Genomic DNA, 18,701 nt, shown 5'->3' on the forward strand with positions numbered 1-18,701 from the left:
ACATTGAATCATAACTGAGGCTGTAACAAACATGAGTCAATCAAAAGTCTCTGGTTGGATGTTCCTGGCCCTACCATGCGGCCCGGGCCTACCTTCTCGGTGCATCTGTCACTGAGCCACCGCACCTCCTCCTATGCGGAAACACCGACACCCCGCTTTTCTCCACGCCTGCCCTCCTTCATGACCTTCCCCCTGCAGGGTCCTAGTCAACACTCCCTTTGCCTGGACACTGGTCTTCTTCTATCTCCAACTTCAAACCCTGACCATTTTCGAGGTTTAACCTTGTCCTAAATCAGTCCATATGTTTTCAGCTGAAAGAAATCATTTCTTCTTGTGAACTCTCATGATAATTTTACCTCTTTCTCTTCTTGTATTCATTATTCTTGCTATGAATTATAGCTATTTATATATGCCTTACCTCCTGTAAGTTCCTCGAAGGAAAAGTTTCAGACTGGTTCATCTCCATCCTCCAAGTAGAATGCCCCTTTTGCTCAATAAGCATGTGGAGCATGAATGAATGAATGAATGAACCAATGAAAATGGTAGCAGGGTCTAGACAGGAGTTCTTCACCTCATCTGACTCAACAACTCCTTTTTAAAACAAATATTTTGTTATTCTTCCTTCATTATCTAAAGTGATTATATAATCTATCTACACATATAAAGTTTAGACAAATCAAGATGGCCTAATTATAACATAAAGGAAAAAGGGAAGAATATGATTTCTGGTTAAAAAAATAATGTGGATTCCTATGTACTTAAGTTACAACTACAATAAAAGAACATAATGACAGTGATATATGTGTGCACTTTCTTATAATGAATAAATTTGGGTTTAAGAGAGTATTCAACTCAATACTGTTGACACTGTTTTCTTTATATTTGACATTTTTAAAGAAGAGCCACGTAAGTTGAGTTATGGTGAATATGAAATAGATCCAGCAGTGCTGAGTTGGTAACTCAACTATAAAGCGCATCACAGTGGCTTGGTCTTCCAAAATGATGAACGACTCTTAATGAGGTTCCGACAAAACAAGGCACATCCTTCTCTCAGTTTAGTTGCATTTCTGGGAAATTCGATGTTCTGAATATGGTACAGAAATACGTGGCTTACATTTAAAATAGAGCAAGGTTTTAGATTCAGGTAGTTAGAAAACAGGTGTTTTATTTACCTAAGACATTAGAAAGTCACACAGCATTTCAAACACCATGACCCCTCTACTATGATGGGCAATATTCTATCCTGGGCCATTCTCCCCATCTCCCCTGCTGTGCCCTGGGTATCCTGGGTGCATCTGCCCGTTCTCAAGCAGTAAGTCCACTTTTTGTGCAGTATCACCTATATGGACATCATTAAGTAAATCAGATAGATAAAGTTATGAACAAAAAAATACGGCCTGTTCACCTGTGTGTTTAGATAGGGGCTCAGCGAGTGCTTCCTCAGGGGAGGAATGAATGAGCCCACATATTTTTATCTTTTAGACAGTTGTGCATTTAGAAATACAGTTTTCTCTTTCCTGACCTGCTCATCTGGTCCTCCCCAACTTATTCCTCCACGGCCAAATCAGTGAGCCCTTTTCTGTAAAAACCTTCCCTCCTATTCTAGGCAAAGCCCGGTCCCGATGCCCCGAGCACTGACAACTCCATTCACACCTGTGTCTCAGCAGCTGTCCCTTCAATTTGTGAGTCTGCTTTCACCCCCCGACTGTGACCACTTCAGGGGCAAGGACCACACATTATACATCTGTGACGCCCCAGGAAGCAGTGCCACACGGCGGAGGACAGGCGATCGACACACAGCTGCATGACCCGTCCTGGTTCCCCTGCCAACAGTCTGCAGTGACCGCAGCAATAAGAGGCTACATCATCTGGAAAAGATGATGCAGATCCCTGTCCTCTACCTGAGAAACAGGCTTATTTTAGGGTCCTGCAATATTTACGATTTTTTATGGCATAAAGTTATAACAATTCTATGGAATAAAACTGTAAATGGGTAGAGATGTGAGTTCAATGAGTTTCCTTGGAAAGAGACACAGGATTTGGAGTTGGAAAGTCTACTCTGGGTCTGCAGCCAAGGCAGGGACCACTTCCAGAACCCGTTTCCTTATCTGCAAGATAAACATGACATCACTTTTGCCTCGGTGTCCACTGGTCTGATTTGAGGACCTAATAACATATTGCTATGAAGCTGTTCCCGATTTGATATTGCCCCTGCTATTACCAACAACGACGAATTTACATATGACATTTCCTGCCTTTTCACTGATTCCTTTGACATATTACCAATATCTCCATATCTGAAAATAGGAACAGCTTTCAATATTGACTTATCCCCTGCAACATGCTAATAATAAAACAAAATTCACTCATATAAGGATCGAGATCAAGAATCGTTTGAAATTCAAGACAAGGTGTAAATTGCTGCAAAGGGTCTCTTTAATTGGGATCAAAACATTTTTGACAGCTTTTGGATTTTAAAATTCTAACTATTGTCACGTTCTGCAAATGTTTCTTTTCTTGGCTTTTTAAAAAAAAAAAAAAACCTGCAGTCAAGCTTGAGCAGAAATACTTCAGACATGATAAACAACTAAAATCGGTCATTCCAAATGACAGAGACCCAGTTTTCCATTTCTTTGATATTTAGGATAGAATACTTCACTTAGACTCTTATCCTGCACAATTCAGTCGGTCCCCTGCTGGGCAATGACAAAGGTTTAGGAAGCTGTTCCTGCTCATGATCTCCACTGAAGGTTTTGTAAAACCTCCATTTATCTGAAGATAAATCATACTGACAGGAATGACTTTGAGGAAGACACAGAATCTTAAAACTAGTCTCAGTCATCACCTTAGATGTGACTTTGCTCAGAACCTCATTTCTACTTGACTCCCTTCCACAGCTTCCCCATCGGATGGCTGTTTCTTGAATACTCCCAGCAACGGTGAACTCACTCGCACACAAGGCAGTCCACCTAACTGTTCTATTTGCTTGTCCCCAGATGGTCGCCTGGGTCCTTCCACCCCTTGGCTTTTGCGAAGCGAGCTGCTAAGCACCTGGGCGCGCCCGTCCCTGTCCTGTGGCTAACTCTTCAGGAGCAACTTTTCTTCAAGAAGACCCACTTTTACTGTGAAACGATCACCCTACTACCTACATTTCATCCTAATATGAGTCAGAACCAAGGGGAGAAAAAAATAATGCAAAATGGTGAAGGTTAATTAACTTGGCTAGTGGAGTATTATTTATACAGTGCTTGATAAATTAGCTCGTGAAGTTCAGCGAGGTGAATACATGAAAGGACAAATATGTCCCTTTGACTCCCGCCCTCTCAACGAAGCAGATCATAGAATATTTTTCTGTTTTCTCCTTACCGTCAATACACAGGCCCGACAATGTCAGGCTAGCCCTGGGGATGAACCTGGGAGCTAATTGCCTCTGGGAGGCTGATGAAAACACAAACCCCGTCTTCGCTTTGTTCAACAAATATATTAGCACTTACATTTACTAGGCATGCGGTGATAGAGTTTGCTTTTTAAGGCTGAAAACTTCACGTATTCTTTTTGATTACAGCATCTACGAGGTTCCACAGGTTAAACTCAAGAGAGTCTGGATGCTTTGACCGAGTCAAAAAGAGCTCGATGTGTTTCCCTCTAGGATGCATGTCATTAAAGCTGCCAACGCACAAAGAAATCCAACTTAAACTGTCCCCTTGCCCACCACTCTTCAAAGCTCATCAATCTCCCATTAGATTACCAGGACCGTGTGACACTTTTATCACAATTATGCTGTAAGAAACATGGTGCAGTCACACTGTGGCCAAGTCCGGGAAAAGCCTCCCTTTGATGGACGATCACAATTGATCAAGTTTGTCAGCTGCTTTATGTGTTTTTATGCTTGTTTGATATTCCTGCCCAGTGAGGAGAGGCTTTTAAGGGCACATCTGTCAATGGATTCAATTTCACAATGCCATGTGGTGCTTTCACTTACCCCTGTCTTCTCATCAAAGATTTTGATTCCTCCAAAGGAGATGGTTAAAAAGATTTTCTGTTTGTGTTCTCCTTTGGAACGAGCACCAGCCACAACGCCCTGTTGAAAGGAAAGACACGGCTTTTACTGTAGTGTTTTCATTTGAAAATGCCCTCCGGTCCCAAAGGTGTGTCAGATACCATCAGCTGATGCCACCAATCATACATGCTCCTTTCTCTCTGCTCCTTCCAGGTTTCCCTACTTGATGTGCTTGCATCTGCTTGATGTTTTAGGGGAATACTTATCCTCACTGTTCTAATATCGTATAAACAGATGTCTGAGCACCAATTCATCTGGCTAACCAAGATTTATAGAACGCCTACTTTGTGCCTAGATACAGAATTCGAGATCCCAAGATATACACACCGCAGTCCCCTTATTAATAGCTTCACTGGGTTTTGCATTGCATATGGTTTTAATCTTTTCGATAACGGTGAGTCATGGAATATATTCCTAAATGTGATTTTATTTTTATGCTTCTGGAGAAAGTTTTCATATGAATCAGTTTAGAGATAAAAGAAAATAATAACTGTTGCCAGACTGCATGTCTCAATTTTTGCTTGGGGAAATCTGATGATCATAGTTTATGTTGATGGTTTATAACATTTACCCACAGACATTTTATAGTGTCCCTTACTCTTTTCCCTATCACTCCTGGGCTTTCAAAAAAAGTATTTACCAAAAGCATTCCATCTATCAATATATCTGTTTCCACACTTTTTATAAAGTGACGGTATGGATATGAATCAATTAGAAGGTAAACATCACAAAAGGTAGGGATGTTACTCTGCTCACTGCTCTATCCCCAGTGCCCAGGACAATCCCTGGAGGGCAAGAGGTTCTCAGTAACTTACTGTTACCTGAATGTGCTACTCAGAGTCCCCCTAAGTTGATATGATACAAGTTAAGAGTAAAGACACTTTCTAAATTAGCCTCTGTGGTGACCAAGAATAGGTAAGCATGGGTTTCATGCTAGGCTACAACCTGGAGGGTAAGGACAGGTCAAGGGATTTACTTAAGGGCTGCCCGTGACACTGCATTGGGAATTCTGAAGCTTCTAGTCCCTTCATCACTGTTAGCCTCTGCAGAGGGCGAGATGAAGTCCAACTCCCAGCAGTTATGGTTTGGGGCTTTTAGGTGCAGTAAAGCCTAAAATAGTACTGATTTCATATTTCTAGGAGATAAGAGTTGTCTGTGCTGCTCTCAGAATAGCAGGTGCTCAGTATCAGTCTCCGAGAATGACTGGTGTTAGAGAGCAACAGGCATGACCAGAAGGCACAGCAAGGGGCTTTCATTGTCTTGAGGTCGTTCGATCACCCTCACTTTGTGTATTAATCCCTTCCTAGGTGAGGACATCAGATATAGTGCGGAGAGGGCTACACCTTTGGTCGAATCTAGCTTCAGTGTGTCTCTCTAAAACAGTCCCAACAGTCCCTAGGTTTTAGAATCACTGCAACATCAAACAGTAGTAACTCCCGGCACACAGTGGTGCTGACTAGGCAATGCCCCCCGTTTCCTTCCAGGTTCCACTTAGCTATCAAAAACCTCCCTGGCTGATATAGGGCTGAACATAAAAAATATGAAAAGAGCAGACATGCGTGGTCCAGGAGCACTTCTGCTGGGGCTGCCGGCGGTAGCTTTATGTGACAAATGAAAGCAAGGAGGACTATCCATGCAATGCTATCTTTGGGGAAATAAAACTCCAACTTTATCGAACATGTTTCTCCTGTGAGACAAGGCCCTGAGCCAAACTCTGAAAAACTGCTCTACGTCCAAGCATGCCCGCCACCAGACAGCACGTGCTGCCTCCGGGTCTCATCTCCCCCAAGGTTACTCACTGCTATTACACAGAACTAACAGAGTCAGGGGACAGCTCTGGTTGGGGAGTCAGAAGATGTGGAAGTAGGTGCCTCGTGGGGCTCTGTGCCTAGGGTTAGCCACCTGACCTAGCAAGTCACTGTTGGAAACCTGGAAATTAGGGAATCAAACATTTTCCTGGGTACCTACTATGTAGAAGTTCTTTTTACATGTTTTATAATATAGTCCATCTGACAATCCTGGGAAGTAAGAATTACCTCCCTTATTTTACATGTGAGGAGACATAGGTCAGAGGGCCCGATGACCATCCCAAACCTCCAGGAACTTAGAAGACATAGAGGAAATTTAAACAGCGATCTCTCAGATTCCAATGTTGGAGTTCCTCCTATTATAACACTCTGTAAAGATTTGAGAAGCACAGATGAAAAAATGGACCACACAATCTACTACAAGTGTCAGAAACGTTCTGAAAATCGGTAGGTGGAGCCACCAGCTTCCAGGCTCAGTCGCGAGGTGAGAGTAACCACGCTTCTCGCCGCCTGAGAGTGAGCTACGCGCACGCTGCACTTTGCACGGGCTGAAGCCCGTGGGGAGAGCTCAGTGACTAACAGCTGCCATTATTACTACTACGAATAGTGATATTATTGAGCAATGCTCTATGCTAGGCACTGTGTAAAATGACCGACACAGGCATTCCCGAAAGGAGTCACACTCAGGCAGCATCCTGATGGAGGAGTTTACACACACGGGGTGCCATGTGCCAGGGGAGTAAAAGGCCCCAGCTCCAGCTGATCATCCTGTGAGAAAGAGGCTGTGAGCACAATTGTCTGGGAACCAAAACCCCTCAAGTTTAGCACATCGGAAAGGAGCCTGTTATAGTTGGATAAACTCTCAGGGCTTTGGGAACCTGCTGTTATAAAGTTGACAGATGGGACACTTCAATGCACGTAACACACACACACACACGCGTGCAAGATTGGGAGTCATCGTCAGGTCCGGTCCGGCTAACATGGCCCTAACTTACATGACCCGTCAGGAAGCATAAGCCGACTCCTGCCTCATGTCCACGTTGACCCTGGTGCTTCCATGAAGGCAGCTGGCCAGTGGGCGCTCTGTGACAGGCGCCTGCTGAGTGGCTACCTACCAGGGTGCTTATTTGTCAATCAGATTTGAACTTGGTAGAAGAGGGCACATTGTTGGACTGCTGTAAAATCTCATAACATTGCTTAATTATCAAAAAGGATACATTAACCTCTTCCAAGGTGAGAGCCTGTGAAATCACAATTTGGGTGTCTTTTATACCTTCTTCTAGTACACCTTACAATAGATACATAACTATTAAAATAAAGTTGGCTTATGTGATAGCTAAAAAATAAAAATAATGTATACGCCACTTAGAAAAGTAAGAGCTTTTAAAAATAATGATTCCTACAGACAGACTTCAGAGAGACATAAGCATTAGATGCAAATATTATACTGCTGACAAAATTTGTATAGTATAAACAAATAACAACTGTGGCTTATTAAGCAAATATTAAAGAAAAGGCAATATAGACAGTGTCTGCAGATATTGTCCATACAATACTTTTAGGCATTTGGCCAGCATTTTTTCAAATTTATTTTTTTCTTACATTTAAAAAAATTACACTGACCTCATTGTATTCTCATGACAATTTGAAGATGATTTTTAAATTGCTCATAATATATTAGATGAGAAAAAAGCCAAATATAAAACTATATAAATAATAATCCCAATTATATTACGTATATATGTATACTTCATATAATGTATATAAAATACAAAGAGATTATAAATTACAAACTTTTAAAATGTTGACACTGAATTTCTTTGTGTGGTGGGATTGAGCATGATTTCAGTTTTCCTCCTTATACTTTTCTGTATTTTCAAAATATTTTACAATAAACATTTTGTGAATTCTAGAGTCAGTAAAATCATACGTTTTTAAATGCATAAGATATTTTATAGAGTTGTTGCTAAGCCATTTGATTTTTAAAAAATATTTTAGATCACTTTAAAAAACACAGACTATATAGAGACCACAATCTAGGAACAAACAATTGTATTTTTGCATGTTTTTAATAGCTATTTAATATTATAATTTTCTTATTTTGCATATTAAAAGTTTTTCCAGTTTCTTTCTTAAGAGTTGTCAAAGAAAAGGTTTCTTTCAAGCATTTAAAATAAGAAGCCTCTTTGTGATATCTCCAAATTCCAATATCTAGTTACAAACTACTTAAAAAATATTTCCCTTTGTCATAGTGTTTGGGGACATTAATAGAAGTTATAAGCATGAATAAAATCAGCTTTCATCTTAACATAGCATCTTTTACCATATATATCATATAGTAAAATTTATTTAAAATAAGGTGGTAAAAATTCATAAAATCTGAGGAACTATACAATTTGATGATTTTACTTTTATTTTTGCAGGCATTGAATGAAGAAGATATAATTGAATAAAATGTGATAACTGAATGATCAAACGGCGCCTCATAAAATACCTCCACATAGGAGGTGCTCAAATGTTTGCTGAATGCCTGAAATCTCTTCCCAATGAATAAAGGCGGAGGTTCATCAGTGACCCAGCCAATGAGTGAATAACTTACCGATAAATGGGTAAGTAACATCTTCCCCCGTAACGACTGTGTGATCATTTCTCTCAGCCCTACGACACCCATGATATTTAAGGTAAAACGTTCGCACCGCACCTTGAGCTTCATCATGGAATCTTGACATAACTTGTCTCCCCGAGCGGCGGCAACCTCGTCAATCCCGATCAGCTTGGCCTTGTACCGGACCCCTTCCCCTTTAAACCTCTTTAGCAAAGTGGCTTCGCTGCGATCCTGACCTAAAACAGAGAAGAGCAGGGTTCAGAGACGGAGGCGATCAGCCTGATGGCCGTGGGCACCCACAGCGCCGCGCTGGGCTCCTCGCTGTGGGCAGGACGGTCAGGCCACTGGACCACGTAGAAAAACACGGTGGGACTCGGGATGCAAATGCCGACTCTCTCCTTTCAAAATTCAAGGCAAGTTACTTCTCCTCTCTCAGCTTCTGTTTTCTTAGGCAGAAAAAAAAGGAGTTAAAAATAACCACCCCCAATAGGGCATTAATGGAAATAAATCAGACAACATGTGCAAAGTACCCAATGCAGTGTTTGATACACACTAGGTATTCAATAAATGATAATCACCCACTGACATTCTTGTTAGAACGGCATTAGCACTGAGCTGCTTTAGCATTTCTAGCGTTTAATATGACTTTGGCCAGGATCCAAGATCCTCCTTATACCCAATTCCATGTGCTGTTTTATAGTGAAACTCCAGAGTAATTGCTTTGTATCAAGTAATGACCCGGGACAATTATCAAAAAATGGTTCTACAATATCTCTTCTGATAATTCATGTATGTAAAGAAATAGACTTCCACACTACTTGGTATGGTGTGCCCACACCCTGCAACAGGCTTTCTCAGTAATTAACATAATATTTTGCTAAGACACATCAACCAGAAGTTCAAACACATCCGCATAAGATATGAACAGTAAAATTACTGTGAACTGAGCATGTGCTGCATATAAAATGTTTCATAAACTGTATCCCCATTCTTAACAACTCAACCCATATCCATTTTCCAGATGATAAAGATGAAGATCTGGGAAGGCAAGTAGCCTGTCCAAGTTTACATAGTTGGAAAACATATGACTACACAAGAATTCAAATTTCTAACCTCATCAAACTAGTTACAGTTGGGAGCATTGCACATGTGGTTCTTAAAACCTGGAATGCCCTCGCCTCCCGATACTCATCTCCGAAAACATCATTAACTTTGACTTCTTATACCCCCTCTATCGTGCCTTCCCCCATCAGCCAGAAACTTAGAGGGGAGGACATTAGTGATAACTCAGCCCATTTCACTCTATCTATTTGATGTGCCAAACTAAGGCCTTTCCATAAGGCAGGGTTGAGTATTATTTGAGGAAATGCTTAAAATAGAAAAAACACACAACAGCAACAGCTAACCACTGTACAATACTTTTTGAAGGACAGAACATGACTTGCATTTCATTCATTTATTCATCCATCCCTTACTGAGCATCTCCTCTGTGCCAGATGCTATTACTCACTGACAACAGGTAAATGAGACAAAGCCTGTGCCCATGGGAGCTCAAGATTTTGGTGACTGCAAATAAAAATGTGTTGTGCGTTTTGGTGACTGCAAATAGAAGTGTGTTGTGCTGGGTATATAAGAAGGTATAAGCTTTAGAGTCCGACATCCTCATTTGAAGTCACAGTGCTCTCACTTGTGAACCAACTAAACTATCTGCTGAGCCTCAATTTCCTTGCCTGCTGCATGAAGATTAAATATCTCCTTTCAGAGTTGTTGTGAATAGTAACTTAAATGAGATAGTATGTGCAAAGCGTGTATTCACGGGTTTTCTATAAATAGTAGCTGCCACCAGTATTAGTGGGCCAGTAAAAGAAGCATGTGGAAGATACCATGGGAAGGCAGGAGGGCACAGAGGAGAAAGGTCTGCAGAGCCGGGCCTGGGCCCATGGTCCTCAACTCCCAGGTGGTGTTTTTCCCAGCGTATCCTTGCTGACTCCTAGCATATTCAAGCCTTTGAATAATATTTCATAGAGCAAATATAACACATGATTAGTGAGAACTTATAATCAGTATAAAAATTAAGTCTCTAGGGTTCAGTGAGGGCAGATGTCAGAGACTAAAGCTAAGAATAAAGAGAAGAACATTTGCCATGATACACCCTTTATGACATTTAGCTAAACAGCAGGGCCCATGGTACCACAGGTCACCTCTCCTTGCACTATTCTGTACAGTTTGGTAGGAGTGGCCTAGGGCTTGGTCTGTTTCTTGGGAAGGTCATCTTATTCTATCATAAATACCACCTCTGCCTCTTCAACACATGACACTATTTCATCACTATTAACATCCCTTTCACTATTTGGGACTTCTCCAAACTTGAATTATAACCGCAATACCAGGTAGCACTTATCATGTCTTGTACAAAGCCTATATATGCACCAACTTGTTTAGCCTCAGAAAAGAATCCTAGTGGTGGGTACTATTATTCAGGATTTACAGACAGGGCTCTAAACTGAAGGTTTGAGAGACCAAGTAACTTGTTCAAACTCACTATGTGGGAGCTGAACCCAGATCTATCTGACGCCGAAGCCCAGGCTTGCAGTTTGCTTGTGGTCTGTGTTTTCAAGCCTGGCCTCTTCACCACTGTGACTGACTTTTCCTCATCTCCCCAACTCCCCTGTAAAGCCCCGTCTTTTACCTGACCCAAATCTGTGGATGCTCAATACACTGGCAGCCTTAAAACTCCACTGGGAAAACAGCTCAAAAAAGGAACAGTTTCCAGCCTGCACGTCATGTCTAAAAACTGTCCATGAGTCAGACACAAAGAAACATTTGTCAGGGCCCAGGGCTCTGCCAAGGAGGACGCTTCATAAGGGGAAGCAGAGCCAGATCAGGTGAGCAAGGGCAGAGATTAATAAGAAAATATTAGGTCATTTGGAGAAAAGTAGGGAGTCCAATTTAGATTAGGACCCAGGGCCAAGCTAATTTGTATGAAGGGCACTTATGCAGTAGATAATCCAGTTTCTCATTAAATGTCCCACTATTAAAAGGGTAATTTTTCATGAGCACATCTTGAGCAAGGTCTCAGTTATATTAGTTAAGAAATAAATAACAGCTATCAGAGCCATAAGGCCGTACCATCCGAGGCACGTGCTATTTGAAGGTGTTAGAGAGGGTCAGTGTTCACACGTCCTAAGTGATCATGAATCCCCAGCTTATTTCACTGAAAGCACCGCTGACCCTGTGCTTCAGGGTGGACAAGAGAAAGGCCATGTATTTAAGCAAAAACATTAACGTCATCGCTACCCATTATCAAGCATCGACTAAACCGGTCATGGTGGCAAGAGCTTTACCTACGATCTCCCATTTAATCCTTACACCTGCTCTTGGAGTTAGGCTCTGTAATGAGCCCTGGACTACAGAGTTGACACCAACACTCAACATCAACAGCAGGGCCTAAATTTTTTAATAACTGCTTTACTGATATACAACTCCCATCCCATTCAGTTTACCTTTTTAAAGTATACAAGTCAGTGGATTTAGTACATTCACAGAGCTATACAACCATCACCACTAGCCAATTCCTTAACATTTTCATCTCCCCCAAAGGAGCCCTGTATCCATTAGCAGTCACTCTCTATCTCCCCCAAGCCCACCAGACCTAGGCAACCACTAATCTATTTTCTGTCTCTATAGATGTGCCTATTCTTAGAGGCAAATTATATTTCATATAAATAGGGTCATCCAATATGCGGGCCTTTGTGACTAGCTTCTTTCACATCTCATTTTCAAGGTTATTTATTGCATGTTATAGCATGTATCAGTACTTCAAGTCCCTTTTTTTGCTGAATAATATTTCACTGCATGGATATACCACATCAAATGCCCACATCAAGATGGACATTTAGGTTCTTTCTATTTTTTTAGCTATTATGACTAATGCTGCTATGAACATTTGTGCATGTTTTTGTGTGGGAATATTTTTCAATTTTCTTAGTATTATATCTAAGAGGGAAATTGTTGGGTCACATGGTAACTCTACGTTTAACTTTTTGAGGGCCTATCGAATGGTTTTTCCGAAGTGGCTGTACACCTTCCCCTTCCCCTGCAAAGTAGGAGGGTTTCCTCTCTCTCCCAGGTGTTCTTGCCAACACTCCCGACTGCCTGTCTTTTGTGCTTTAGCCATCCCAGTGGGTCTTAGGTGATATTTCATCATGGTTTTGCTCTGCATTTTCCTCAGAACAATTGATATTGAGCATCTTTTCATGTGCGAATGTGAACCCAAGTGTTACGCAGAATTTCATGCTTTTAACAATCACGCTTTTAACCATGAGGCTATGGGGCCTCTGGTGACCTTACTAGATACTCTGTTATAGCATTTCCCACTTTTCACTTTGTGTCACAGCTAATGAGCAGATGTCTTTGGAGGCTATAGTATCTCACTCTTAGGACAATATGGCATCACAAGCACACAAGCTATGCCCAATCTTCTCATACTTTATCTCACTCAATCCTCCAGGGTTACTGGAAATAGGCACTGGCATCATTCTATGGAGGAAGAAACTAAAGCCAGAGAGGTAAATAAAGTTACTTCAAGTTCGGCTGGGAACAGAACCTCAGCCTGTCCTGCTCCAAGGCCCGAGATCTTCCACTAGGAGGTAATAGGATTTGATGGTCCAGCAGATGAGTCCCAGCTCTCCCACCCATGCCCCTATCGGTGTCCCCTTGCGTAAGCTCCTTTACATGTCTACCCCAGTGTTTTTCTCTGCAAAGTGTAGATGATAACACTTGCTCCCACATGCATCATCGTGTAGGTCAATAAACGACACTGTCCTGACACACAGGCACATTTTTTATTCTGTTCCCTCAGTGTCTGTCGCAGCATCCCTGGCCCTCACTGACTCTGTCCTCATGTGCAGCTCCTTCTCTATACTTGAACTCCACAAGGACGGGGACTGGGATCGAGTCATCTGTGTTCTGTGAGTCTAGCATGGTGTCTGGCATAGATAGAGTGGAACCAAAGTGCCCAGCTCTGCTGACTAATTAAATAAAGGGATGGATTTATGTATCTATTCCAAAAAGGCTCCTGGACTCCAGGAGTCAGTATCACTGTGGGGGAGTGTACGGAGTCACTTAAAAACCTCTCCCAGATACCTTATTTCACATCCATCCCAAGAGGATGATTCACTGTCTCCAAGGAATACAGTTCCTCACAGGATAGAGTAAATGCACACCTACCGTTATTTTAACGTCGCCTTTGCTCTGTGCCATTAGAGAACAGCAGTCACAAGCTTCTCACTCCATAACCAGGGAAATGGCTGAATGTAAATGGAGGCAGTCCCTTGGGCACTGAGCGCACTCTAGGTCTTGAACAGGCCTCAAGGCTGCTGTCTGGGATTACACTCTGTCCCTGTCTTGGAGCAGAAGCCACTGCTAATGTGGAGGTCCCACACTGGGAGTGATCTTGCAGAAGCTTCAACATAAGCCAAGTACCACTATCAGGAGTGGTGATCCAAGGAAGCAGGCAATTAGCATCTTTTATGACCCTGAGGCAGAGCCCACAGAACAGACTGGAGTCACGACCGGCCTCCCTCTGCAGGTTATTTGCTGAAGACCGCTAGTGGCCAAATAAAAGATATTTCACACCCAAGATCGTTCTCTCTTCATCTCCCCACTCCTCACAGATTGTAATGAGCATGGCCACAGAAACCCACACAAGAGCCAAGATAAGTATTCTTTTTCTAATGTGGTCAAGCTGGCGGAGAATTCTTTTAACTTTTAACAGTTACAGCAGGTCCCTGTGCAGTAGAAGTCAACTTCAACATAGGTCTTCAGTCAAGCGGAAGACTCACTTCTGTGTTTTAGATTCTTAAACATCTAAAGAGGTCTCTTAGTCAGCTCAGGTGCTGCAACAAAATACCATAAACACTTATTTCTCCAGTTCTGGAGGTGGGGAAGTCCAAGGTCAAGGTGCAGGCAGGTCTGGGGAAGGGCCCTCTTCCTGGCTTGCAGGCTGCCCTCTGGCTGTACCCTCGCAGGGCAGGGAGAGCGCGTGCGAGGGAGCTCCGATCTTTCTTCCCCTTATTTAAGGGCATTATGCCCATCACGGGGGGCCCACCCTCAGCACCTTATCTACACCTAGTTACCTTCTAAAGGCCCCACTTCCAATACCATCGCATTGGGGGTAGGGCTTCGAGATATGAATTTGGGGGGAGAGAGACACAGACATTGAGTCTAGGACAGGGGGCGGGGCTAGAATTAGGGAAGAAGAGCAGAGGACTGACAGTACCCGACAGCGCGCACGCACGGCCTGTTGTCAGAAAGCGTCTCCTTGAGGTTTCACAGCAGCCTTGGAGACAGAACTGACACCCTCTCAGAAGAGGAGGGGCCTGGGGCACAGAGAAGTGAGGTCGCTGGTGCAAGGTCACCCTGCTAGTGAGGGGGACACAGTTGCTTGGCTCTTTGGAGTCAGAAGGTGTTGCAGTAGCTCTGTGACTTCCTGTGTGCGTGCGTGTGTGTGTGTGAGAGTGTGTGCACATGCTCATGTGTTACTGGGAAAGTCATTTAATTTTTCTGAGTGTTAGATTCTTCACCTGTACAATACTGTAGTTATTTGCACTCCTATCTAGGACAGTGAGGATTATAGGAGATAATACATGTTTTGCTCTTAGCACACTCCCTGGCACACGGCAGTCATTCAGTAAATATTAACTGCCAGCCTCCTCCCCATATAATATATTTCACAGTAAGCACTAGTGGCCCAAAGCTAACCATGGCAAAGTCATACTGCAGTAGAAGTAATGGCCCCAGCTGTTAGGGGATTTTTTTTTTTTGGTTGCCTGGGAATAAAGGTGCAATTAGGAACAGGATGTTCCTTCCTGAAGGCAGTAGGGAGATCACCTTATGAATTATTTACACAGTACCCGAACTGAGACATCTTTCCTCCTTCTGTGTCTCTATCCGAATCACTAGGCTATCCATCTTGACGAGGAAAATTTCAAAGAGAGTTTGTTTTTTCCAGCCTGTCCAACACCATACTGTCCACTGCTGAAAGCACCCTATTGTTTGTTAGGTTGTCCAATTTTAGAACAGATTGTGGGGGAACGGATCTCAGAGCCCAGCAGCAGAGATAACTTATTTTACTTAGAATTCTAACGTGCAATTACCCAGGTGTTGATTTGCAATGGACAAATAATTACGTCTGCTGGCTGCATAGGAGAGAATGCTGATTTGCTGTAATTACCTAGCTGGGTAGTGAGCAGAGTAAGGGGAACAACACTCTTAGGGGGCTGTTAAAATGCACTTTTATGAACATGGTTGCTATCATTATTGCTAAAAGGTAAACTAATTAAAGAGTTAAAATCATATTCAACCTACAATTCCTGTACACAATTTCTATAAAAATGTTCTTTACGGGTACTCCTGAGAAGAGCTCTGGATAAAGGCACCTGGAGTACACTGGCATCTTTCTGTACAAAGCCAAGTGCTAGGATTCCAGAGGGTCTAATTTGAGGGTCCGGGAAGCTGCACTGCTGAGGCCCAGCCCAGGATTCTGAGGCAAAGCCAGATGAGGAGCCACTGAAGTGTAAGGCAATGATGACCTGTGGGTGATCCAGTCCTTTTTTTGTTTTCTCTTGTTAATCCATACCTGTGGATATTTTTTCCATTGATTTTTAGAGAGAGTGAGAGCGAGGGAGAGAGAGAGGGAAAGAGAGACAGACAGAAACATCGATATGAGAGAGATACATCAGTTGGTTGCCTCCTGCATGCGCCCTGACTAGGGCTGGGTATCGAACCTGCAACCTAAGTATGTGCCCTTGACCAGGAATCGAACCCTTGACCTTTCAGTCCATGGGGCGATGCTCTAACCACTGAGCGACCCTATCCTTATGCTCTGACAGCTGGTCCTTCTTTCATTTCCTTGACAAAAGTCTACTGGTGTTTGTTCGTTTTCCCATGCTGTGTCTCTGTAAATTTTAATTTTAAAAATTTACTATAAAAAGTGTATGGCATCATCAATAAACTCTTAATAACAAACGAAATCAATCATGAGACACAGCCTGCGACTCCAAAAAATCCTTAGACCAGCAAATTCCTAGCAGTGCCCCTTCAAACACCCGTCCAAGGTTCTCTGGAGAAAAAGTGAAGGGATGACCATGTCAGACAAGTGTGGGGCTGGCTTCCCACCCCTCATGGTGACCCTGGGGCACAAGAGCATGTTAGGCAGGAAGAAGCTGGGCCTGGGATTGTCCCTTCGCTGAACTGTGTGCTTCCGGAGGGCTGACATGTGCTCCCTGTGCATCCCCCAAAACACTAGATAGTACCTGGCATATAGTGAGTACATAAAAAAATATTTGCAGACTAAGTCAATATATTTAGTAGGGGTGACTTTCTTAACCCAGTTTCCAACATCCCTTTTGCAAAACACACAGACAGAGTGTCTTACAACTTTGGAAAACCAACTTTACGTTTTGGTTGCAATGCCAAAGTCTCAGGGGCTATTAACCAGTGGCAGTGGCACTGTAACTCCCAGCACTTTTCACAAACAGAAGGCAGGTGTAATAGAAAAGTGGCCAATCCTGTCCTCATGTATGAGGAAGCAGCAGCAAGATGGGAAAAAGGAGAAACATCCTGGTTTGAAGATTGTGAAGACACCTGTGATCCCCTGTGGCTGAGTCCTTCTGAAGTCCCTCCGGGAAGATGAAGGAGCTCCGTATATCCTGCTAACTTGGAGATCAAGGGCTACTGGGACCAGTCTGGCTTCTCATGTCCAGCCTGATTTGTCCTTGTACACACTTGCTTACTGAGAGTCCGAGGGCAGGGCACACCATTCACTACCCTGGTCCTTTTATGGCTGGGCTTGTGTCTCTTTCCTGGTGGTCAAGGGGCAAAAAGGGTACAACTAATACTTTATCTCATGTTGCGGCCACAGTGCAGGGCACAGAATAGGCTTTGAGCAACATGCAGGCTTTTCTTCATTGTCCTTACAACACCCCAGGGCGACATGCGGTATCAGTCCCTTTTTGTAGGGCTAAGAAAAATGAGACTCCAGGAGGTAAAGACTGGCCCAAGATCCAGAGCTAGGAAAAGGCAGAGCCAGGAATACTGAAAAATAAATGAAATTAATCCAAAGAAGCCTTAAGAGAGATCATCTGAAGCTTGAAGCTGAGTTAGAAATAGGGCTGCAAAAGGCAGGGCAAGAACAGGTCTGAAGCTAGTCATTCCATTTATTTTTGTTTCTGTCTTTTGCAACCATAAGGGTCATGTTGTGGTTTTAGTGCCCGCATGGAGAAAGGCGAAGCAGAATGAGCGTATTAAGTACAAAGGGAGGACTGGACCTGCAGTCGAAGGAAGGGTGGGGCAGGGGAAAGAATGGGAAAGAACAGAGTCCAGGAGAGAGCTCGGTTCTCAGCTGACTTTGCCACTTAGGAGCCTCTTGGCCTAGAGCAAGCCATTTCATCTCTCTGTAAATGATAATAATGTTCATCTCGCAGGATTACTGTAAAAACCGTGTGCAATCATATAAGGAAAGCACCCAGCACACAGTGCAGCTCTTGGCCACTATCACATGTTGACAATATTCTCACTTCCTTTCCTGTGAACTGCAGGCTACATGTAATATGTTTCCCGGACCCAGTTTCAGGTCTGAAGACTCATCCCCTCAGGTGACATGCTGGCCTGGGAAGGCTTTGGGTGAGTTAATTTCAGGGAACTGCCCTCCACCGAGAGGCACCTCGCCCAAGGCCCTGTTCCCTTGCCACTCTCTCTCCCCACCATAGCTGGCTCCAGTCAATAATGTGTTGCTTAGACGGGGCTAGGTATTAAGGCCCAGGCCCCAAGCCTCAATCTGAGACAACTCCAAAAGGCAACTTGAGAGCTCCCCATGGAACAGTGGGATCAGCCGAGGCCTTGTTGTAGCCACATCACCATTCAACTCCTCCCTGTGCCCAGTCCTGCCACCTGCACTCCCAGTTGGGGTTGATTTGGAGGGCACCAAAATAAGCTTCCTACAGCAAATCTGTTTCCGCCACTGGTTTCCTGGGAAGCCGATCAAAGTCAGTACAAAATCAATGCATTCGGGGGAGAGTGTTCTGAAAGAGAGGGTCTTGATATGGAGAAGCCAGCCAGCCAGTGCCTGCAATGATCTAAGAGAGATGGGAGCAGGGCTCAGAGGCGGCCTGAGTGCTCACATCATGAAAACGGATATTGATGTTCCAAGAGGCTAAGCCTGTTCAAG

General features: G+C 43.3%; 1 protein-coding gene across 8 annotated transcripts in view; it reads right to left on the minus strand.

The window, feature by feature from the left end:
• DAB1 (DAB adaptor protein 1) overlaps positions 1–18,701 on the minus strand; it is a 314,945-nt gene that overhangs the window by 94,734 nt on the left and 201,510 nt on the right. For all 8 annotated transcript variants that reach the window (XM_087820466.1, XM_087820467.1, XM_087820464.1 and 5 more), the window contains exons 3-4: positions 8,570–8,709; positions 3,983–4,081 (exon numbers count right to left, since the gene is read on the minus strand). In XM_087820466.1, the coding sequence (XP_087676592.1) occupies positions 3,983–4,081; positions 8,570–8,709 (239 nt within the window). The remainder of the gene's footprint in view (positions 1–3,982; positions 4,082–8,569; positions 8,710–18,701) is intronic.

This window comes from Miniopterus natalensis, chromosome 9, assembly GCF_054644295.1.
Source record: "Miniopterus natalensis isolate mMinNat1 chromosome 9, mMinNat1.hap1, whole genome shotgun sequence".
Lineage (NCBI taxonomy): Eukaryota > Metazoa > Chordata > Mammalia > Chiroptera > Miniopteridae > Miniopterus > Miniopterus natalensis.